This window comes from Eleutherodactylus coqui, chromosome 11, assembly GCF_035609145.1.
Source record: "Eleutherodactylus coqui strain aEleCoq1 chromosome 11, aEleCoq1.hap1, whole genome shotgun sequence".
NCBI lineage: Eukaryota > Metazoa > Chordata > Amphibia > Anura > Eleutherodactylidae > Eleutherodactylus > Eleutherodactylus coqui.
In genome coordinates, this window is record NC_089847.1 from 129159363 (window position 1) to 129184272 (window position 24910).

The 24910-nt window shown below is 46.2% G+C and overlaps 1 protein-coding gene across 1 annotated transcript in view; it reads right to left on the reverse strand.

Annotated features, from left to right (window-relative positions):
• Positions 1–4683: 4683 nt before the first annotated feature.
• The window catches only part of CAPRIN1 (cell cycle associated protein 1), a 33291-nt gene continuing 13064 nt past the window's right edge, over positions 4684–24910 (reverse strand). Inside the window, exons 3-19 of the mRNA XM_066583517.1 lie at positions 24826–24888; positions 24147–24233; positions 22836–23074; positions 21946–22028; positions 20887–21024; positions 20091–20143; positions 18797–18877; positions 17509–17667; positions 17324–17432; positions 17177–17229; positions 15299–15409; positions 15051–15200; positions 14193–14340; positions 12284–12478; positions 9032–9135; positions 7854–7917; positions 4684–5519 (exon numbers count right to left, since the gene is read on the reverse strand). Of these exons, the coding sequence (XP_066439614.1) occupies positions 5455–5519; positions 7854–7917; positions 9032–9135; positions 12284–12478; positions 14193–14340; positions 15051–15200; positions 15299–15409; positions 17177–17229; positions 17324–17432; positions 17509–17667; positions 18797–18877; positions 20091–20143; positions 20887–21024; positions 21946–22028; positions 22836–23074; positions 24147–24233; positions 24826–24888 (1902 nt within the window). The 3' untranslated portion in view covers positions 4684–5454. The remainder of the gene's footprint in view (positions 5520–7853; positions 7918–9031; positions 9136–12283; positions 12479–14192; positions 14341–15050; positions 15201–15298; positions 15410–17176; positions 17230–17323; positions 17433–17508; positions 17668–18796; positions 18878–20090; positions 20144–20886; positions 21025–21945; positions 22029–22835; positions 23075–24146; positions 24234–24825; positions 24889–24910) is intronic.

Sequence of the window (24910 nt, forward strand, 5' to 3'; positions counted from 1 at the left end):
GGCACCGAGGGGAAATGTTCTTAGAGAGCTCATTCACAGAATGTCAGCTGTTGAATACACAGCACACCTCGGTGTGTGTGTGTTAGTGTTACGCAGGGTCGAATCGCCATAGACGTATATTGGGGCATTCAGACCTGCTGCTTCTCGTGCGTGAAAAACAAAACCGCAGCACGGTTATTACAAACCAAAATAGCCAATCACAAGTCCATGGGAGCGGGGAAACTGCGGCGCAGTGAATCCGCACGATGCACAAGTATTTATGGAGGAGGGAAGGAGAATAATAATCATCTTTAGTCCGCAGCGTCTCCCACCTTCCTCTTGTTTTTTGCGCACATCACTACACAGAGATCGCTGCGCATTTACGAGTACAAAAAAGCTGAACTATACAGAGAATATACGGATTTGAGTCACATATATCCACTGTGTAATACACAACGCCCGTGGGGCGTAACAACCAGCAGGCTGAGGGCACATTCAGATGGGTGTATATCGGTTGGGTTTTCAGGCCTGGCTGATATATGCTGCCTCTCTCTGCAAGGGGATGGGGCGGGAGCTATTGGGATGAGCCCCACCCCCACACCACTATTTGCGTGGGATAGGGTGGAGCTAAGCTCCACCACACAGGATGGCGCCTCAGGCCGCACGCACACGGGACGATTCTTGCTGCAGAGCCTGGAGCTGGTGTCCGCCTCTGAGTTCCGCAGCAATAACCCTCCATAGCTGCTATGGAAAAATGATTCTTCATGCACACGAGCGGAAACCAATTGCGGTTATCACTCGCGGCTGAAAAATCACAGCATTCTACATTTTCTTGCGGTTCCTGCATGGACGGCTTCTATTGAGGTCAATGACGTTGCGGTCGGGCTGCAGATTGCGTGGGAAAAGCAGGAGTTTTCTGGAAAAATCTGTACTGCACATGTCTGACGGCGAGCCGTGCGGACAATCCGCAGTACAGAGGAGCCGGAAGAAGACAGGTCCGCACGGCCGCCGGCGAAGGTCACCAACTGCCGGATTCCGGACCTGCCATGTGCATTCGGCCTAAGTGTCAGATAGGGGGCTGCACTGCATGGAAGTGGCTGGAATACACAGAGGAGACCTCCAGAGTGACCAGCAATCAAGTGAGGGGAGGGGGGGGGGGGGGCAAGGGTGGAAAAATGTGTCTTCGCAGGAGTGGCCCTTTAAGGGGGTAACCACACAGTCTTTTCACCCTCTGATTCACCCACGGGCTTGTGAAGTGTATCCGGACCTGATCGCGGATCTACAGGCCCAAACTCAGCATCATATGTGCGAATGATACTGAAGAGTTCGGGTCGGGACCCTCAAACATCTGGAAGGGGCTTTAAACACGTGACAAGTTCTATCTTTTCCTCTCATTCTGGCGCTTGTACATCAGCTCATGTATAAAGAAACCCGCTTTATTTTTGCGCCATTCTTTTTGACTCTTTGACCCTGTATTTATGTATCGCTCACATTGGATAGATCACCAGTTTTCTTCCAGTATTTTGAGCCATATCTGTGACGTTCCTCCGGCTGGATGTTTGGACGCAAATGTGAAACCGGCGTAACTTAAAGTGACCCTCCGGTCGTGACAAAGATGGCCACACTGCTTCTCTGAGCACCTGATGTGTATTAGTATGAGCCCACATGAGCAGTACTGCCAATCAAAGTAGAGTATAGCGCCTTGAGAGATACTAATACATAGTGTGGATCGGGTAGTCAGAGAAGCCGTGCAGCCATCTGTGATTATCCAGGACCGGAGGAGTCCTTTAAGGGGATAGCTCCTTTCAAAATGTCACATCTGAGGGGATCAGCCCCAGCTCTGGCTCCCAGTTGATCTTGCCAATTAATGCCACGACCAGTCCCCCGCCGTAGCTGGACAGATGTGGTATTGCATAGCCTTCCCTCAGATGGCTTGACTCCGCCAGAAATCGAGCTGCTTGCTCCTACGGAGTATCTGACTGTGGATCCTAGAGGCTCCCGACGAGTGCAAGAACTCCTCAGCTGTATCCGTATGCCCTGGAGTCGTCTTCATGATGCAAAGTACCTGCCCGCTCGCCAAGGACCAGAAGAAACAATGTCTGGTGGCTTGTAACACAACTTGATTATTTTGTGACAAGAAGCCAAAGTCCACCCATACTATGGCGGCTGCTACAGTACGACCATGGCCAAAAGTTTGGAAGGGGGCAAAAATTTTGGTTTACACATTTGCTGTTTCAGAGTTGTTAGTTCAGATGTTTCCATGGTTACTGATATACAAATTAGAAGCATTTCGTACGTTTTTAATCTTTTACGCAATATTAACAGTGTTGACTTATTTTTTTTTTTTAAATACTTCTGCACTTCGCCCTGGCAGGCTGGAGATCAGCTTCTGGGTCAAATCCTGACTGATGGCCGCCCATTCTTCCTCATCACTCCTTGGAGTTGATCACAATTTTTTGTAGTTTTTTTTCACCCTCTTTTTGAGGATTGACCAAAGGGGCTCAATGGGATCAAGATCTGGAGGGGCTCCGGGCCCGTCGCCTCACTGGGCATACAGACAGATGTCCTTGCACCTGCCTGCTGCCATTCTCTGCCCTGATCCCATAGCGGAGTCCTCTTTAGGAGGTGGTGTTGGCGCTTGCTGGACTTTCTCGGGCGCCCAGAAACTTTCTTCACAGCAGTTAAACCGCTTCAAGTTTTTTATGTTCCGATAAGCTGAACCTGAATCAACAATCTTACAAGCTGCAATATCCTGGTGTAGTGTACAGGAGTTGTACACTCCAGAATAGACTGTGGACTCTGGTGGTTAATGTAGAGGTCACTTTAAATTTATTGTTGGTCAACCACACTTGGCTCTCAAAAACCTCAGCCTAAGGGTGGACATGCACTTGCTTTTTTCACGCGATAATCGCTGCATTTTTTTTTAACAGGATTGTAAATGAGAGTCTCTCTCAGTATGCTAATACTCGAACGAGCATCAAGCTTGGCAGAGTAAGTTCGCTCAACTCTATTAAAATCGCATTGCAAATTTGTGCTTTGTGATTATTGCGCAATGCGTTTTTAACATTAGAAAGTCCCATTGACGATCGCATTTTTAAAAAAAACCACGCAAGAAAACTGCAAGTAGGTGTCCACCCTAAGCTAAAAGAATGAGTCAGGTAGCGAGGAGTTAGGCAGCCTGTGATTGGAAGAAAGATCCTTTGTACGGGTTGGTTAGTAGTAGAGCCTGGTATAAAAAGAGAGGGGAGGAATTAGGAGAGAGGAGTCATCTGAATGCAAGAGAAGAGAAAAGTTAGACAGAGTTCCAGGGTAGGAGGAAAAGAGACTGACCAGCGCAGTGGGAAGGAGATAAAGTGCGAGTACCCCAAAGTGGTATAATGCCTACAGGAGAGAAGGAATCAAAGTAAAATTGGTAGTGAGTACGAGCTAGAGATCAGGAAAGAAATCTAGAGTAACTAATGCATTAAAAGATAATCAGAAGAGAAGACTCAGCAAGGACCTAAAGTAACTAATCAACTATAAATGAAACTTTATACAAAAAGGAACTAAAGAACAGGAAATAAGGAGAAGCAGGAGGTCAAATCAGACGACAGAAAGGAATCCCATGCTTAAATTACTGTTAGAAAGTCTGCAGTTCATGCCTCCATGTGTTCTAATGGTACTATGAATAGCTTAAAGGGGTTGTCCCGCGGCAGCAAGTGGGTCTATACACTTCTGTATGGCCATATTAATGCACTTTGTAATGTACAAAGGGGGGGGGGGTTAAAAAAAAAAAAAAAAAATAACCCGTTTCGGCGCGGGACAACCCCTTTAAGGAATAATATACCTAAAAAGTAAACTGGCTCTGAATTGCACTAAGAAAGCTGAAGCCTGATGTTGTGAAGAAATAAACTGTTCTATGTTTTCACCTTTAACTCTGCCTCCTGGAGTCCCTTCCCACCATTTAACATCTGCACTGAAGTACTACACTACACTTCAGGGGAAAGAAAAGCTTTCTTTTTTCCCCCCTCATTCTGTATTATTTTGTCCGGCACAAGCCTGGACTGGCGTCACGAACTTGACAACTGCCACTTACCCTTGTGTAGAACAGCATCTAATTCCTCGGAGAGGAGCAGCAGCTCCACTGGGACAACAAGCTTCTTTGCAGCTGCTCTCACTCCAAGGTCTGGTCTGGTTGTGGCACTTGCTTGTAAAGACCCTTTTAAAGCAAAGCATTGATGACAGCATGTGGTTCCTTGGAGGAAACCATGGTCAACGAAGACAAGGAGTTAAAGCTCCATCTCCCTTTTAAAAACAACCAGTCTACTGAAATGTCGTTAAGAGGTCATTTTGTGGCAGGACTGAAATTCAGTGGGTTTTTTTTGTGATTAAGTTAAATTTTCATGGCAAGAAGTGACTTGTGGGAAGTGATCAAATGAATTGCAATAAGCTGCAATCCAGAGTGAACACATTGTCACTGCAAAAACTGAAGCAGCAAACTCTGTAAAAACCAAAATGTATCAGTCTCAAAAGTTTGGGCCACAACTGTACAAGCAGTAAATTTTTGCAAAATGCCCATGATGCAACCAAGACTCCAAAATTGACAATTGTTGCAAGCCAGATGCTGAATCTTGCTTCATCCCAGCATTTATACGGCATCCCATCCCGAAAAGGTCTTAACACGCACACCTTCCACTCATCCAGCTTCACTCTACAACGCCCAACCAACTTTTTATAAACTTGGTCTTTATTTGCCTTCCTTCAAAAAACGACAGATCCATCATTTGCCAGGCTACCTGCTCTCCTTCACAAGGAAAGATGCACCACAAATGGTACATTTGAGCTGATGCCCATCTGAGCCTTACAACGTGGAGCACAAGCTCCCTGCATTAGTAACTCCAAAAGGAAACCCAAAACAAAACCCAAAGTCCCCGACATTCTTGTACTGCCCAAAAAAAACTTGGAAAGTGAAAAAAAAAAAAAAGAGTTACGAAAACCCCGATAAGTCAACAGATGGACAAGGTCTCTACCTGCCTGGACAGAGTGGATGACTGAATGATAGTCCTAACCGTAACACTTAGGGGGGGTCCTACATTGGGCCTCATGTTCTCCACCGCACATGATGAATGGACCATTGACAGATTAAAGGACACCAATGACCTCCACCATGTGCTGACCCGAAGTGGTTACATTACCAAAGGCTTAGATATTAGGATGAGAATGTGTCCTTCAGAGTTGGAGAGCATTAAGACGTCCCTGGCCCTTCAATGAAGTACAGGAGATCATGCAGCATATGGATTCAAGATTGTTTGCATATCCAGTTAATAGAAAGCTGACCAACGGAGTCTCATTTTAAACCAGGCAACAATAAAACAGTCACCTTATTAAAAGTTTTCCTTGCAAGAAACAGGAGGAAAGGAGATTAAAAAAAAGCAAGAAAAGGTAACTTCTTGTAAAAGGACACCAGCTGGTGTGCAAGGCCTCCTTCCAAACGGGTTAATTGACTTGCTGACTGGTCATTTGTGGCATCCCTCTGCTAGGTCTTGGGGGCCCTCCGCGACCTGCAAAACGAAAAGAAAGCCTAAAAGAACTGAAGTTAACCTGCATCTATCCAGATTTTGGCTCTTACACATGTACCAAATAGGGGAAACCCTCACCTACGGGCAAGGAAACAAAAAAGGCACTCAAGTGTTGGGTTTGCAACTCTAGATATCCAGTTGGTCAAGTCGTTGAAAACTAGTCAGTACTACCGAAAGATACAAGCGACTGCTGTAAGTAGCAGCACGTTTCAGGATATTTCAAACGCTCTCCATACAAAGCTACAATGCATTCATCAGTGCAATGGCCGGCAATCAGAAGAGATCATTCACATAGATGAACACACACACACACACACACACACACACACACACGCCACGGCTTAACACCTCAGCCCCCTAATGGGAAGTTACACCAGGCACCCGTGAAGTGAGTATGGAGCAGCGTCTGCTCCAAACCCTGTGGCTGTCCGCTCTGATCATTGAAGGGGTCTGAAACCACTGATTATTGCTGTTTAGATGTGCTGTCAGCTTTGACTGCGGCACCCTAAAAGACAGTCAGCATGATGGAGGAAACCCTTCCTACACCTTATCGACATTCTCCGCAGCACAATTGAGAGGTGCCGATGAGCTAGCATGGCATCAACTGAAGGCTCTCAGAGCTGCCATGAATAACTACCTATCAAAGCCTGCCATAGGCAACATCAAAAATCGCTATATACTGCAATATTGAAGTATTGCAGTATTATAGTACAAGTCCTCCCAAGAAAGAAAAAAAAAATTTTTTTTTTAAATGGTTTAAAGAGACTCCAATTACACCATTAAAAATGCCAAATATGTGGGGCTCTTATTTTTTTATCAGACTATAAATCATAATTATCATCCCACACGGCGAAGACCAAAAAATAAAATATAGGGCCGGGGTTGTGCGATGGAGGTAATACAGATGTGTGGACCGAGTCGGGTCCGGGTGTAGAGATACTCTCGTGCCAAACAGCCTGAACTAGAGATGTATAGATAGTCCTCTCCCCCTGAGACTGCAAGAATTGGAGGTTTGTCTTGCAATGAATACGTTTATGGCAAATGTATATTCGGCAATGGAAACGGACCTCCTTTTGTTTATTTAACTAGCATTTTTTTTAAATAATTGTATTTTTAGTAAAAAAAATTTCAATACAAAAATTAAATAAAATATAGGATGCCAGAACGGCCATTTTCATGGTATCCCAGTTCCCCAAAAAGCTGAAGAAAGTGGTCAAAGAGGACATGCGTTCCCCAAAATGCTACTAATAAACTACAGCTCACACCGCAAACACAGAGCCTTCATGCAGACCAAAGGAAAAAATGAAAAAGGTTATGGGTCTCAGAACATGGTGACAGAAAGCAAACTTTGTTCTAAGAGTTTTACTGATGTAAGCATCTAGAACCAGAGACCCCCCCCCTCCCCCCATATACATTAGAGTTTAGTTGACGGAGTCAGAGGACTAACTTGTATGAGGGCGGCTTAACTTTTGTCTGACAGAGGAGGTCGGCGGAAGGATTGGAGACACTGAATTTCAACACCCGCTTGTCCCCAAAGAGATAAGCCACCGCCAGAGCTGCCTGACTGCGACTTGCCTTAGTCAAACCAAACATTCATGTGTATGGGGTGGCTGGGGAGAAGAGCTACCGGATGAACGCCCGGTCGCCCGACAGTTGTTGAATGTGTACAAGTATCCTGTAGAAAAAAAAAAAAAAGGGACCCACGGAGCACGTAGTGCGCAACGGCAGAGCTGAAGAAACAGACCACAAAGAACTCTGCAGTTGACGTTAACACAACTTTATTTGAAACTCAAGCAACAATTCACAAGTTTTGAGTTTTTTGGGGAATTTTAATAGCAGGGGTAAAAACAATTTTATTTAGTTTTTACTTGCAAAAGTTAAAATAAAAAAACGGCATGTACACGGCCCCATCTTGGTTGGGAAAAAATTAAAATGTAAAGTTTAAAAGAGAAAAAAAAAATTAAGTTAAAACTTCAAGTTTTCAGGAGAGCTTGTTGTAAAAAACAAACAAAAAAAAATATGCCAAGTCACTCTAGCAAAAAGGCAAAGTTTTTAAACAGAGAGCTAACTTGATGCTGAGCGGATTTCAACGGATCCTATACAAAGAAGAAAAAAAAAATAAAAATAAAAGCGGAATATCTCGCTCAGCACCCAAGCGAGTTTTAAAGAATTACTAGACTAGATGCTGTGGGGACTTGTTGTGGCCGACGTTATCTAGGCATGTTATTGTAGGGGGGAAAATATTCCTTCTGCTCCTCAGGCTTGGAACCATGACGCCTGGAAGCTGTACTTAGGAGTGGATCGCTTGAGAATTACCTCGAGGGGCGCCCCGAGGACCTCCTTGTCCAGTGCCACGCTTAAAGTTCTGTTGATAGCCATCCTGAGGATACAAAGATTACAGCGGGGTCAGTTAGATTGGGTTGTTGGAGGTGACAGAACATAAAACGGCACGTTTCACCCAAGAATACTCCGGCATTAACCCTTTCCAATCCACTGTCTGACGTCTAAAGACATTCTGATTGAAGGCTGTACAGCTCCAATGTTGGAAGACGTCCGGCAGGGTATTCTTACTGTATATTACTGGCCGCTCTGTTGTCCGGGGGCCTCTCCAGCATGTCACATACCGCAGTACTGCCTCTAGCCAGCAGATGGCACCATTGTATAATGGCAGAAAGAGAAAGCCCCCTAGGAAACCCTGAATCCAAAATTGGATTGGAAAGCGTTAATAGGCTTTAGAAACCTCATCACTGCCTTCCAGCTCTGCACCAAGTATTAGGTTAATGTGCCATGACTGCCTTTGGTCATCTGAGCCGTAGCGAAATTGCAGAATTCCCAGGACTTTGATCCCATACGGCCCTGATCTCCAACCGATGGCTCGTTAGGTGTTGTAAAAACTACAACTCCCATGATGCAGCTGCTGCAGGTCGCCATGACATGCTGGGAGTGGTGGCTTTTTACAGCGGTCACTACTGGGCCGGTTTAAAGGCGGTGCCCTGGCCGACTACTGCTCTAACCGCCAGTAGCTCAGATCCTGGCAGTTTAACCCCTTACATGCCACAATCAAAAGCAACTGCAGCATGTAAGCAGATGACCGGGTGTTAGGAAGGGTCTCCTGTCACACATTGGCACTCCACAGTGCGATCGCAAGGTATAGACGGGTTGTCATGGCAGCTGGAAGAATGACAAAGGCCTCCATGTAACTCAGCTGTACAGGTCTATGGGAGAGCGTGTGCACAGGACTCTGAAGCGTGTCAGATTTCTGTGTGCCACCGGTATTCAGAGGACACTGCTGCATCACGGGAGCAGGCGAACATAAAATGCATCACCCGGCTCCCTGTCACATCCCGTAACAGCACCATAGCTTCGTTTATGGCATTAAGGGGACGTGAGAGGTTGCCTTTAATTATCAAAGACAAATCATGCACCTAGTCGCAGATTAACGACTTTGCCCGCCGTTTTCTGAAAGACGTTGCATACGACCCTCAAGCACTTACCCGTTGATAGTTGTTGGTGTAATCTCGGGGAGCGCTGAACTGTGGCTGTGAGTAACCGCTGTTTGGAGTGTTGGAGAAGGCAGGGCGGTAACCATCATAACCTCCTGCGAGCAGAGAAGAAGCAAGATTAGCGCAAGTCTACAACACATTAACAGGAGGACCAAACATGGAGGACTCCTTCAGACTTTGTACTTTGAGACAGTTTTCTGGGTTCGTCATACAGAAACGAGCCCTCACAGAGCTCCATCAATAGAAGTAAAAAAAAGGTATGGGACTTGGTAAAATAATATATCTCCACGAGACTGTGGATTTGGAGGCCGCCAGAGATGAGGTACAAAGAATCTGAATGGCGGAAGAACGCGGAAAGATTAATCCGTAGTGCGTGGGACGACGTTCTGTAGGGTGTGAAGCCTCCAGCCAGGAGAGCAGCATTAGGTCCACGTTAAGGTGGAAGGACGAGACTGTCTCGGAAGAGTGGAACATGGCAGAGGAACCCCTGTCCTGATGAAGTACCATAAAGGGAGATCTGCACAACAGCACAGCAAGGTCGGAGAGGTGGCCGATGGAGGTGATGGCTACCAAGAAAACGCCCTTCCAAGATAAACGAAGGGAAACGTCACACATTGGCTGGAAGGTATAAAATAGTAAACGCATCCAAGACCAAATAGAGGTCTCAAGGTGATGACTGGAGGTGGAAGCACGTACCACTGAAAGTAAAGCAGATTTGGAAGCCAAATGGCGTTGGAAAAGGACTGGTAGGCCGGAGACTTGACCTTTCAGAGAACAGAGGCTCAAGCCAATATCCATTCCTGATTGGAGGAAGGACAAAATTCTGGAGACCAAAAACTGCATGTGTTAAAGGTGATGCTTCTACCACAGGATGTGGAAGTCCTTCAGATGAGCGAGCAGCAAGAGGAAGATGGTTTCCTGGCCCCAAGCATACTTCGACAACTGGGTTTGCGAATCCCTGAGTTTAACACTGCAGATTCAACAGCCACGCACCAAATGTAGCATAGGCAAATTGTGGGTGAAGAGCTTGGCCCTGCCACAGGAGATCTTGTCTGAGCGGCAGAGGCCAGGGCGTCTCAAATAATAGGGGGAAGGAGTTTGGTGTGCCAAGGACGACGTGGCCACTCTGGTGCTAGGAGGATCGTTGGGATGCCCTCCATTTTGGCTAAAGGAGCCATGTTAGCATAGGAATAGGTGGAAAGGCGTACAGGAACGAGAACTGGTTCCTTGGGGTCGCTAAGAACTCCACTGCCAATGCTTGCGGCTCACGAGTTCATGTCACAAAGAGCAGGAGCTGATTATTGAGCCTGTTTGTTTAGAGCCCACACCCCTGGGTCTACTGTTTCCCTGCTAAGGGGGTCCGCCATTCAATTTTCCACTCTCAGAATGTGAATGGCTGAGCCGTGTGCATCCACTCAGCGAAGAATTTCGGCAGCCTCCTGCATCACCGCTGCGCTTCTTATGCTGCCTTTGTGGTTTATGTACGTGACGTTGTTGCGTTGTCAATCTGGACACTGATTGGATGACCGGTCATGATTTGGGACCACTCACTCACAGACAGACTGTTGGCTCCGAGTTCCAGTATGTTGATGTAGAGGGACAATTCTGAGTTGGACCATTGTCCCTGCACTGTTAAGCTGCAACCCCCACCCCCACCCCAAGAGACTTGCGTCTTGGTTATCACTTTCCAGTAAAAGGGGGGGGGGATAAAGGACCTCGCCTGAGAGAAGTTGGGTAAGGTCAGCCACCAAAAGGAAGCAATGACTGATCAACTGAAGTAGGATCAAGGCTGGATCCAGAGACACTTGCAAGGTATTCCAGCTGGCTAAGATGGAGTGTGGAATTGCATGTATGGGACGGCTTCAAAATGCAGCCATCATAAACCCCTGCACCCGCATGCCCTGGCAGATGGAAATAGGCATGCACGACTGCAGAGAGCGGAATAGTTTCTGGAGAAGAGCAAGCTTTTCCCTCGGAAGCTGTACTTTTGCCTGAACAGTGTCGAAGACTAGGCCGAGAAAGGTGGGATGGCGTCATGGGGGTCAAGATTGAGCTTGCTGAAGATTGGATTATCCCCCTAAACACCCAAGAGAGTTCAGCGCCATCTTCCGGATATACTAGTTTGCCCTGAGGGACAGAGCTTTGATCAGTGGGTCTTGTAGGTAATGGATTGCAGGGGAATGAAGGATTTTGGTGAACACTCGGGGAGCTGTTTGTTGCTAGGCTGAATGACAAGGAGACAAATTGAAAATGGATTTGCAAACCAAAGAAAGCGCAGATGGGACTGGCGAACTGGAGGGTGTAGATAGACATTCAAGTCGACCTGTAGAAGCCGTCACCACTCGGATGGATTCCATACAAAAACGGTCAAAGCGATCTGTCCTTTTTATGAACAAACAGGTTGGAGTAAAATCCGGTAAACCATTTGTGAGAAGGAACCAAGATGAGGATACATGGTCGAGTAAATACTGAATGGCTCAAACAGCTACTGGAGAGTCTGATCGGATGGTAGTGAAGCAGTCTGGGGGTGGGTGAAGTGAAAAGCTATTACCTATTCCAAAGAGGATCTTGTACACCTAGGGATCTTGAATGTGAGCGAACCACACGTCCCTCAATATCCGGACACAACCCTCCACCCTGGATGATTGGGGTGGGGACCACCATTCATGCCAAAGGGGACTTGCCAAGGAAGACTTGGTTGCCCGAGTTCAGGGACGCCAAGAAATGGTGCGGTTGCGAACATGGGCGTTTTGCGGTCCTGAGTGAACTGCCATGACTGCAAAAGGTCTCAAGCTGGAGCAACGAAAGGAGTGACAAGTAGGCTTCTACTTCTTGACAGTGCATTGACGAGTCGACCTGTACTACGGAAGAGGGGAACTTTTTCCCCAAGGAAGCTTAGGACACTAAAGGGTTAACTCAATCACTGGTTTGGATTTTGCAACGCAAACCCACAAATTCCAGTGCAGTACTTGTGGACGGGGTTTTCAAAACCTGATCGACGAACAATGAAAAAGCGAGCGTGAACTGCCCTGGATCTTCACCCCTTCAACAGGGTGCAGCAAAATCAATGCCGGAAGAGTTCTGCCTGTATGGACTCAGGGCAACTCAGAACATACATCCTTAAAACCAAACCAATTCAGGACAGAGGACCCTATAGAAACGGGTTACACAAACCAATGCAATGTACAGTTCTGTTTTAGGATCAATAAGCTAAAAATGACCACAGTGCTTCACAATACATACCTCTGAAGCCGTTCGATGGCCCTCTGTAGCCATTCATCAAGCCCCTGCTGCCTCGCTGTCCACCACGGGGCATTCCTCGGTTATTATAGAAGGGCTGGCTGTTGCGAGGAAATCCGGCATTTTGCTGTTGTGCCTGCTGATGCCCAGCAGAAGCTTGGTGAGACTGGTCCGATGCTGCATGGTATGGGTTTACCACTAAAACAAGCAGAAAAGCAATGCCAGTTTTATAGGCGACCTCAAATTTATAGGTACGAGTTCAATCAACCAGAAGAACAATGTGCAGAAATGCGTTACGTTCAAATGTGTCAGATCCGCTGTGGGTTTTATCCCTTATTTGAAAAGGAGGAAATCTAGAGTGAAGATCCACAGCCTACATTGCCCTCCCTCATGCCCCACCAGCACCCCCCGCAGCATGATTGAAGTATGCCAATGGGCTAGCATGCCAGCTCAGAGCCTACTGAAGGCTTACAGGGGTGCCACACAGAAGCCCTTCAGGGCCTGAAAGGTAACATCAGAAATAGATATATACTGCGTTACTTCAGTATTGCAGTAAATAGTACAAGCAATCAAAGGATTTAAAAAGTTTAAAAGTATATAACAAAAGTTAAAATAAAAACAAAAAGTTACAAAGAAACAAAAAACACCATTTCCCAAACACATTTCCCAAAAAAACATGTATGCACCCCAATATGATGATAAGTACAGCTCATTCTGCAAAAAAAAAAAAAAAAAAAAAAAAAAACCCTTACACAACTCAAATCGATGGAGGAGGAAAAAAAAAAGTTACAACTTGGTGATTTAAACAGTTTGTTTAAAAGAAAAAACAAAACATGTGTACGTTTGGCATCACTATAGTAGTACCAAACCATAAAACAAAGTTCACATCATTTTTACTGCACTGAACACTAAAAACTGAACCCACCAAACATAGTTGCATTTTATTCTTCATTTCTCCCCATTTAAACATTTTTCAAAGGTTTTTCCGTACATTATACAAAACCAAAGCCGCCATACAGCCACATCAATGGAAAAATTAAAATGTTACGGCTTTTGGAAGGCCGGATGAAAAGAAAAAAAAAAAAACAGCAGTAGGTTAACTATTTAATTTACACATTTGCTATTTTTTTCCACAGCCTCAGGATTGGAGTTTTAGAAATCCCATCCACATTGATGTTACTGTAGAATGCTGCAAACTGTCTGCAGCCGATTCTGCTGTGGAACGTCTGGAATGGGTGAACATATTTCTAAAGGCCATGTACACCGTTGGACCCTTTAAATCAATGCGTTTTTGGGAACTGGTTTTCATAAAGTCCGATTGCTTTGATTCTTATATGCTTGTGTTGGTTTCCAGATCACTGCAGACAGGAGGAATGAAATATTGGCACATCAATAGGTGGTTTCTCAGCTTCTCCCCCAGCCTGCACCCGTGTTGGGAACACGCAGAAGAAACTATTACAGAGGGCTGTTTAAAAGTGCTGGGAGATGGTGGAAGAGCTGCTGACCCTTAAGAAAAAGAAAAGGAAAGTGCAGGGAACCAGCAGCTACTCAGAGGAGACAGATAGCTGTGTAGTATTGAGTGGGAGTGGTTATGCTACACAGCCTCTGAAAAGGGGGAGGGAGTGCTGAGTTTGTGTGGGTTCATGAGACCAGCTGATCAGTGATGGGAGCTCACCCCAGCCAGAAACTTGGATGCAGAAGAGCCTGCTAACCAAGTATGAGGCTTTTTAAATGCACAAGGTGGAAAACCTCCATGCAGAAAAAACAAGTGCATCATTTTTTCAGCTGGGAGTGTGGATTTTTCATGCACAAAAGGTTTCCATAGCCTTTAAACTTCCATGACAGAAGGATTCTCTGTCCAGTCCTCATGAACAGTGCTTGTGATTTGCAGCAAGTTTGCTTGAGCTGTTACCTGTTTGTAGCTGCTCTTGTTGAAGTTCAGATTGTTCCACTTGATGAGGCTGGCCAGGAAAAGATTGACTGTAGCCGGCTTGGTACTGGTTCTGTTTCAGAGTTTCTGCATCATTCACAGGAGGGACAGGTGCATTCATATTAAATACCTAACCGAGAAAGACACATAAGAGTTTTGGTAGCTACCATCACAGAAGTCTAGAAACATAAGTGATAGCTAGTTCAGACAGTTTCAATCAAAGAGCTCCAGGTGCCGAGACCCCCACTGATTCTTGAAATGAAGGGGCTGCAGCGCCCCTTTGGCTGTCTTCACTGTCTGTCAGTTGCTCTCAGCAGCTGAAGACTGAGCTGACAGGCAGCAAATCGAGCTGAAGCTGCACATTGCTCGGGCAAACACTTCACCCCCTTAAAAGGGAATCGGTCACCTACTTTTAACTCTATTAGCCAAGTTTATAGGCTGAAAGTAGATGACCTGTGAAGTCCAGGGATGCAAGTTTTATACTTGCCTTCTATCGTTCCCCCGGTGTCAGCCCTGAAAGCACTGAGTGGTGCTGCAAAGTAGTCTGCCCACTCAAAAATTGGCATGGACGGGCTACTTAGCACTGCTCAATGCACACATAGCCGGTTTTCAGCGCAGACACCGGGAGATTGATAGGGAAGTATAACCGTACATGCTTGGACTCCACCGGTCACCTATTTTCAGCTCATACGATGAAGTAGGTGACAGATTCCCTTTAACTGAGCAATCAGCAGGGGTCTCCACACCTTGACCCCCAACGATGCAAACTTTTGATGTGTTGCTCTGACATGTCAAAATGTTTTAAAAAGTGTAGTTACTTTTAATTCTTGGTAAACTTACAGTCTGCATGGACTGGAATGGAGCAGCATTCACATTGATACCACTGCTATGGAGTGGCTTGTTGGACCCAGTCTGAAACACCTGAGGTTGGGAAGCAGCAGGAAGTGACGAGGAGGTCTGTGTTGGATCTGTACTTAAGTTTAGAGATGCCTGCAAAAAAAATAATAGAGTAAAATAAAATTTAGATAATGATCATTAAGGGGAAGAATGGAAGGGCTTTTGGCTGATCTAGAAAGATGGTATGCTACCTGAATTTGTTCCATAGCATCTTTTTGGGACCTCTGTTCTGTGGGATGAGACGTTTGGTACATCTGTGCAGAACCGGCATAGCTTTCACTAGTGGAAGAAACCATTGGAACCTACAAAAGAAATAAAGCAGACATTTAAAAATCAGTTTAAAAAAAAAAAAAAAAAATGGATCTTCCTGTTGTAAATGTTAATTGGCAGTTTTTCATTCTCCTTAGGGACACTTCACATGCGTGGAATTGATCTGCAGGAATCTGCCATCCAGTGCAGAATTCCAGGCCAAAATCTGCATGCCTAATGTGCAGGTTTTGACGAAGAATTAAAGATGGCTTCCACTTCAAAATATGTATTTAGACGTGCGGATTGTATTGGTAGTGATGAGACCCGCTGGATCTGTGTGCTTGTGAAGATCTAGTGCTGGGGTGCACAACTGCAGTTCACAATGCCAGTCTGCGGCCAACCATCGGGTCAGACACGCTCATCTCTGGCTGGAGGTTGCTCACATGCATCTTCCATCTCGGAGAGTAGCAGCACGTAGGGTGTAAGCAGACATGGGCAAGTATGCATCAAGTGTATATCTCCAAGACCCTCATCAGTAGACCGGAGGGCTCCCCTTACTCCTGTGTGACACTCCAAATGAGGACCAAATGAGGTGGAAAGAGGCTTATGTATGTGCGGCTATCTTCATTGTAGTTTATGGGAGTAGTAGAACACTTGGCTGCTCCCTTATCCTTCCAAAATTAGGAACTAGTATGATCCTGTCTTCCTTAAATATTCTCTTTCTACTGTTACCTTGTATCCCATCTGGAATATGCCCGGAGATAATTATCAAAAGAGACGACCGGTTTTGTATTGTAAAACTAATATAAAATGAAGCTGTTAGGCCCAATGGCAGTGGACAGATTTTATTTGCGTAATCCACGCAGGACACCGGCACGGATGATCCGTAAATCAGGTTGCCCATAGGGATGCATGGGTGCCTGCAAATGCATTTAAATGATGCGGATTTGACTTGTGGACCATGTGGTGTCGTCCCCTGCCTTCCCCCCAAAAAACAATTTGCAGCATGCGCCATTTTCTTGCGGATCCCACACGGACGGCTTCCATTGAAGTCAATGGAAACTGTCCCATCCGCAGCGGACACTGCGGACGTACCGCGGGAGAGCAGATTTGGGGGTAGAGGAAGCACTGCACATGTGCGGGGTACGCATCCACCGTGTTGAAGAAAGAAGATATGGCCAGCACGGAGGAGACCCACGCTGGATCTGGAGAGGTAAGAAGTGTCCCATGGCCGTGGGCGGTTTCCGCACGCCGAATCAGCGCGTACCGTGGGCATTGGGCATTATTGTACTAGCTAGAAAGACGTTGCTAAGAGTTATATGACAGATTGTTATTGTGGGGAAAAAATAAAAAAAATAGTTGAACTTTTCCTTCAATAAGACCCTTTTAAACATCACACACACTTGGTTGTTTCAGCATCTCAGGAACTACAACAGATAAAGCCATCTGCATGCAGGTCTGATTCTTTTAAGAAGACAGACAACCCCATTCTCCCATAAGCAAGTTCCACTTCTAGGACTCCCATCTATCAGACATCTAAGGCATATACTTTCTATATGCATCAAATATCTCAGATGGCAATTCCAGAATAGTTTTATTGCGGCCCTTTGGATTGGTTGAATCTGACAGTGGGACTCTTGGACGAAAAAAAAAAAAAATTTGATTTAGTGGGCAATGTAGATAGACTAGAGCCAATTTGTGTGTATCTAGTGCAAACAGACATACGGTAAACAATGCATTGCGGGCATTTATAAATCAAACTGTGGGAGAAGATGATACTTTAGACTCCTATCAGGTCTTATAAAACAAGCCAGACTCACCTGTGTGCTATCTGGACCTTGGCTGGATTGCGACAGCCTGGGCTCAGAGTGAACTAGTGTAAAGGAAAAAAGGTCAATTGCACGCCACACTTCACTTACTTCAGCACATTTCCTTACAACAGGAGTTCAATAAATACAACTTCTTACCCGGCTGACAAACTAGCTGTGGCAGATCCAAGCTCTGAGCTGGATTCATGGGTTGTGCGGACACAATAGCTGGGTCAATAGGTTGGTTGTCAAAGTCCAACATTGAGTCCTATGAATATAGTACTGATGTTAGCGTCTCATAACTGGTTTCATACGGGACACAAAACGCACATGTCCCAACTAACCTGCATGAAATTGTATGGACCTTGCATTTGGGCCATCAGATCTTGAACCCTCTGCCTTCGGACAATGGGATCAGGTTGAACTTGAGGGATAGCGTTTAGCTGGAGGGGCTCAGGGTTTGGAGGGGATGCCGCCTGCTGTTGCTGGAGTGAGTTCACGACCTTTATATAAAAAAAAAAAAAGAATTCTATTAACTGAAGAAATTAAGCAAATCACCCAGACAAGGCATCTTAACAAGGTGTAAAACATGGGAGTGGAGCGAGCGACTGCCCTGAGGACATTCATTCAGGTGTCACCAAGACCTCGCAACACAGATTTAAAGGGGTTCTGCCACAATTACGTAGAAAATATTTTAGGCGTTTTAGCAATCAACACTGAGTGAAAGTTATGCCTTGTTGTAAAGATCTCTCATCATGAGGATGGAACCTCCTGGAGCGATTGCTGATGCCCAGTTTGTCCAGCTATCTAAAGGATCATTCACATCAGGCTCGGGAGATCAGTTTAGCAAGCAGGAAAAAAGGAACCCCCTGGCCGAACAGATTTGTCTTATGATGGCACTGAAAAGCCCCCATTGACTATAATGGGGCCGGTTTAGTTTTCATCTGGGTTTCCGACTTAAAAAAAAAAAAAAGAAAAAAAAGACGATGCTGATGTGAACTAGCCCTTGGCCGTGCCGCTCTGATGGTCAAACGTGCCGTCAGCCCTGTAGTGTTTCCCATATGAATGTAGTGATGTCCCTCATCTGCATCCACTATGGTAAAATTTGATCCCTCCACCTCAACTGGCTTATTAGTGACGAGGATAGGGACATGCACAAGGAATTCATGAAGCAAACATACAGAAACTCCTTGTGGCGAAGCATCATTTAATGCCAGCCAAGAGATCTTGTTTTCGAACAGCAGAGGAGAAGCGCTGCTTCAAAGACAAGACTAGAGGAATGGCTGACGCCCGGCCAGCAGAACACAACACCACCTACAAAAGCAACTGGCTTCTGACCCGAGTTCATCCTGCCCGTGGCTTGAGCAGTATGAACCCGATGACAGAATCCCTTTATAATAGCATCTCCTACTCAAACATGTAATTGCAGCAAAACCCCTTTTAAATTGAGGGTTCAGAAGGCAAACTGTAAATCCAGGGGTAGCCATGGGGTGCAGGAGCATGTGTGGGAATGTGCCAAGACAGACAACTGTTCTAGTAACAGGGAGAAATGCAAAATATAAAGAGAACTGCTTTCTGCATTCTCCATGTTCTGATCCACTCTTCACTTGGAGGCACGCGAGGGTCACTTACTTCAACAGTTTCTACGGTCCAATCATCCACTTGTTCCTTTTCAGTACTGAATTGGCTATCCATGAACTGTCTGTTCACAAACTGCAGGAGGAGAAGAAAGCACAATTATAGAACAGACTGTAATGACCGTTTGTATAGGCAGATCAAAAAACAAGTAAGACGCAAGAACATAAGTCTCTAGGGGGAAATAGGAACAACGAGAACCCAAGGTATAACGTTAGAACCCCCCCCCCCACCGCCCCTTGCCCCACAAAGGTCCTAGAAGTTACTAGGAGCCCAACCTGACCTAGAAACAGCTTGTAGTTGCAATCACAGCAGCCAGTGATGCAGCAGAGCCGAGCGTGCAGACCTCACAGTTGCTAGGGCTGTGAGCCAAGGTGCTGCGAGACGGCAACTAAGACTGCTGCATTGAGCAATAACTGACTGCATCGTGCCAGGGGGAATCTGCAACTAAGACCCCAAGACTGAAGTTTAAATCAGGATAGCAGATTCTTTGGCAGCATCGTGTTGTAAGTGAGCTCAACCCTTGATAAAAGCCAGACGTATGCAGTGACCAATAGGGACCGCATAGGCCTGCAAGCTCATGACGCTGATCAATGGGTGACTAGTAGAATCTGGCTCAAACCCCTAGAGGACTGAGGCTTTCCCATAACCAAGCCTGGAGAGCTTTTGGATTTTGCTTACGATTTACAAGTCTACTATTCGCATAAAGCTGCTGGGTAATTTACAGACTGCGTGCGGCCAGCTGCAAGCACCGATTTGTCAAGGACTGTTCGTTCTCCATTAGGTGTGCCTTACTGATGGGTTACATAACTTCTATCGAAACGGTTATTTCTAGATGGCTATAGCCAGGGTTATAGCTGTGTATATATAGTTTGTGACGTATGTTCCAGGATATGAGGCATACGGCCACCTGCAACACTTACACAATGGTGGCATGTGAACTAATTTAGTCATTTTGTAGAGCAAACAGGTCTACTTCCTCAAGTCACACTAAAAATGTGTAAGATTGAAGCTGTACAATGGTGACCGAGCCCCTACAGATCTAGAAAGTACAGCCTTCCAATTACCACAAGTGTAAGGAAATAATTGACTGCAGATAGAATTTGCTGTAGTACTCTAAAAGCCATTAAGTTTGCCCGTCGTGCGATTCTCCCCCCTCCCCCCAATATGCTGCTACGCAAAAAGAGCTCCTCGCCCCGAGTGCTGACGGTGTCGGGTGCAGCTTAGTGCGCTCCCTGCATCAGCACAAGGCCGGCCAAGATGCAGCAGAGAGAATGCATTAAATCCTTACCTCAGTGGACTCTACTTCAGTGGGCTCAGCATATTCCTCCACAGCTTCAGGTTCTAGCGAGAGAGAAAAAAAGAAATCAATGATGAAATCCTGTTAAATACATGGCTGCTCTCCCGTACATAGTGGGAACGCTGCGGATTCTCTGCATGGAGTTAGTGGTTGAAAACCTGCAACTTTTTACAGCACCGGAAAAACGTAAGAAATCTGATCCTCTGCGGGGAAACATCTGCAGTGTAAATGGACGATGCAACATGGAGCTTAAAGCGAAGGAGTGAAACTCAAACCAAAGTCTACTAAGAGTAAATGATGCCCCATAGAGTTTTGTGGCATCGATTTTGTAAAGTTGCAGACTTAAATGGTGCTGGCTTATCCTAGTAGTGCGCCAGCAGTTTATGGAGGTCCGACCGGTGAGACCCTCACTGATCCCGACTCTAGCACTGCAATGCCTTCTAGGTTTTCGTTGCACAGCAGCATTCCACAGTGTAGGAGATTTCGTGCTCAACCAGTACAGCAAACCCTTCGTTCTCAGTTCTAGCGGTCAGACCCCCACCGATTGTAAGCTGACAGATCCTATAGATCTCTTATGGGATGGAAATAATCCAAATGTTCTAATATAGAAATCAATTAACTTTAGTCTATTCCTTCAATGGGTGAAGGGAGCCGTACCCCATAATGACAAACGGGAACACAGGACCCACCCACCCCCTCTCCCCTGTTTTCAGTGGTGCAAATAGGGGAAAACTTGCAATCGTAGTACAACCCCTTTAAGTGGGAGAGACCAGGCAGACAAAAATACCAAGCTCAGGCGCTTGTTCTTCTGCAGGCGGCACTGCTAGGGCTTCCTCCTCCTCACAGAGCCCGTTCTGGTGATTCTGGGGGCTATCAAAATATCCGCTCTGAAGGATCCGATCCAGTAGTTCGCGCAGGGTTTTATCTAGAACAAGAGACAAGTTCTTATTACTTGTAATGGGAACGATATTAAACCTCTCACCCATGTGGTCAGCTAGTGGGCTATTCCATATGCTAGTTCACATAAGCGGCCTTGTCCATCATAGATTTGCTCTAAAGGTAAGTTCACCTAACAGGGAACATGTTAAAGGAAGGGTCCTAAAGCTAAGTGTTGATACTGGCATCCTCTCAGTTGAAGACCGTCCAGGTCCCCCACCACCCCATACCACCACTATGGCTCCACATACAGTCCAAACCAGACAACTTTTAAGAGGGATTGTATGACAATTACAAGTTATACCCAATACCTAGGGTAGGGAATAACTTGCTGATCAGTGGTGGTCCCAAGTTCCCATCCTCCCCACTGCAGACCCTGCAAGAAGACTGAACAGTGCACCAGCACTCCATTCCCCATCAATGGGCTGTGGAGAGACCCGAGTGGCACCCACTGTGGTATTTCAGTTCGCCACATTGAAATGAATGGAGCGCTGAACACGCACGCTCGGCCAGCACTCCTTTCGTGCAGACGTTACTGCGCAGGGAGAAGCGACCCTTGCACCGACGGACAGAACTGGCCACCAGCGGGGGCTCAGCAGTGACCCCACAGGATGGGGGATAATGTGCAATCTTGATACAATCCCTTTAAATGAAGGCTGTGAAATTGAAAAGGTTGCATTTGAACTTTTCAGCTTCTCATCTAAATTCTAGAAAAAAGGCGCGCTGTGTGCATCAGCAACAATACTGCTGAGAGGGCAGAAGCTGGCGCAGCGCCCAGGTCACTGCTGACTAAGGAAGAGCCAGAAAAGGTAATGCAGACAGCAGTATTACACACAGAGCCCTCCAACGTAGCATATGGACACTTCTGGAGGAGACAGACCCCTGCCAGTCAAATTCACACAAGCCTTACATGTGGTTCCACAAACAGCCTTCTCTTTTCCATCGAGGACATCCCACAAGTGAATGGAAGCCTGTTCGTACTGTTCATTCAACCTAAGGAAAGAAGGAGAATTTGCAGTTCAGTTGTCCCATCTGCTATCAAAGCAACAGAAATGGCCAATATTTGTACACATTAAGCGCCTGAAGAAAACGCCATATCTGTAGAGGACACATTTACTTCCCCTCACCCCCCGTTAGCGCCAACAGGCTCTTGCTGCCCGTTCCATGCCAGAAAAGAGGTGACTGCTGCTGCCAGTCAGAGGCTGTAGAGTCACTGTCCCAAACTCCTGGCATCATGGCACCTAGAATTAGAGCGCTGATGCCAGGAGTTCAGAACAGATTCTGCTGCCTCTAATTGGTTGCAGCGGTCACCTGACTTTCCATGGTGGACGGGCAACGGGAGTCGGTCAGCTGTGTCCCAAGACTGGTGAGTATGTTTTTTTTTTTGGTTTTTTTTTAATGCATGCCCAGCCCTTTCAATTTTTTATGGTGAAAGCACACAAGCCCTTTAAAGGGGTTGGTCAGAGATCCCAATGGAGACACTGCAAACTGTGCGGTCAGGTTAATGAGGCAACCGTCCAAAGGGCAACAAGAATTTTGTACAGGAACCAGTCAGTAGAACAGGGTCGGTGCATAATACTCTTCGGCCGTCAGATGGTTGCCTTCATTTTACTGACCGGGTGTTTCGGGACGGCTGGACTCCATCTGAATCAGGTAAGCATTTCTCTCCCCAGATAATCTCTTTAATTCCACAAGGAGCATCAAGTTTGTCTGGCAGCCACTTCTTATTGGTATTATGGGTGTGCAAAAGAGCCGTCAGCCCGACAAACCGACCTGAACCAGCATGGATCTGTAGATTACCTTACAGTTGGGTCCCGATCAGGTTCCACCAGCTTGTAAAACTCATCCAGTAGAGCAAGTTCTTCTTCGGACAGCACGGGAACACCATTTAAGCCTTGCTTCAAGTCATTGCGGACTTCCTCGTCTCCGAGTTTGTCCAAGATGAACTGGAGCTCCAAGACAGTTTTTAAACGTTTCTGTTCCACTTCCTCACGCATGAGCTGCTCGCGGCGAGACGTCTTTTTGATAGTTTTCTGAATCTAAAAGTTGGACAACAGATTCATTGTTTAGAACCAACTTCAAAACAAAGAAGAAGTGTTGTGGTTTTTTAGAATAGGCTATCCCTATTAGACTGGGGGGGGGGGGGGGGGGGATCCGACTCCTAGCACCTCTGCCCAGCCGCCATTTGTACGGGATAGCCCGTAGTTGACCACAAGCCTGTGTACTTTTAGTAATCGCTGTGCTCAGTGTCCGTTTGCTACAGATTCATTACATTCAGGTGAATGGGCCTGAACAGTAATACTAGGCACAGGGGTTACAAAAAGCAGACCGCTGCTGCCTGATCATTTAAGGGGCAGAGCACAGGCCAATTCAGACAGGTCAGAGCCCAACGATCTAATACTGATGGCCCATTCTAAGGTCAAGACATTTCTTTTCAAAGAACTGTTCACATCACATTAGAACCTTCCATCAGATATATGTCAGGAGGCGGGGACACACGCGGACACCCCTGCCCGACGTGTGCTACTGTACAGGAGGTCCACACTCACATGCTGTAGATGGGAAGCCAAGAGTATACTGGCTTCAAGGGGTTGTTCCATTCTATCTGTTTTGCAGCAGGAAGCAGACAGCTCCTTACATCACACAGTGGCCTGTGTTGGTACTGCAGGCCAAGTCCCATTCACTTCTATAGGATTCAGCCTGCAGTACCAACCCAGGCCACTGCATGATGCACAGAGCTGTCCATTTCCTGCAGCAAAAACGGCCAGAAGCGGGACAACCCCTTTAAGAAAGGCGTATGGAGTCCTGTGGATACGTTTGGCAATATAGACAAAGCCTTTTATTTGTAGACACCAAAACAAAGAACTCCAACGTGATGCACACTAGCGGTACCTTCAGAAGCATGTGGATTTTGACATTTATCTGTAGCAGATTCAACCTTCCAATTGAAATCTGCTGCAGATCCACGGCAAAATCTGAACAATGGTGCGGTTTATAAACATCTGCACCAATTCTGCAACATTAACCAAAGAACGAATGTAGGGGACGTCATATCAAGTGCGATAAGGAGAGAGGAAACCGAGATCGGGGTGGGAATAGTCGTCTACTTACATCTTGCCCCAAAGTCATGAAACTTCTTTGTAGCTCACGAGCGAATTCCATGTTTGTTACAACCTCTTGATATTTCGCCACCGCATCCTACGAAGACGCAAAAGTTACAGATGAGCTGCTCTGGCGGTAGATTCCAGAATATTCCACTGACAAAAGACTATGCCGATTCAAAAGGGGTTTCCATGTCCCCCCCCCCCCCCCTCCCTTTAGCGATGATCAGTTCTCAGGAAAGATCATCCATCCATAACCCATCGCCGGGGGTCCAACACCCAAGAGTCACACCTAGTGGCCCGGAATAGTATTGCAGGCTCGCTCCTATTCACTTCAGTGGGAACGCACCTGCCATACCATCATCATCCCCCCAGGCCATGTTTGCACATGATTACTGGGAACAATCCCCGGCCTTTAGAAATTGAAATTTCCGGCCCACGAAGATACCGCGAGACGGGAGGGACTTAAACAATTAACCCAATACAGAAGACGGCCACATCCTGATTATGCCAACGTGGCCACATCTTGGCATCGTCTGCTCTTAGAGTGTAATGGAAAGGACTAAAACGGCACGAAATCCAAGTATTCCCAGATTAACACGGAATCCGGCTTTATGACCCAACCTGGCGCCGCTCTAAACAAAAACACACAAGCGTTACAATGGAAATGGTTGGATTTTGGTATTTACCAGTTGGTCCTGATTCAGCCGTTCTCCTTTGTTCATTCGTTCCTGGTAGTCGTCCAACTTGCCCTGCAAGATATAACACACGATT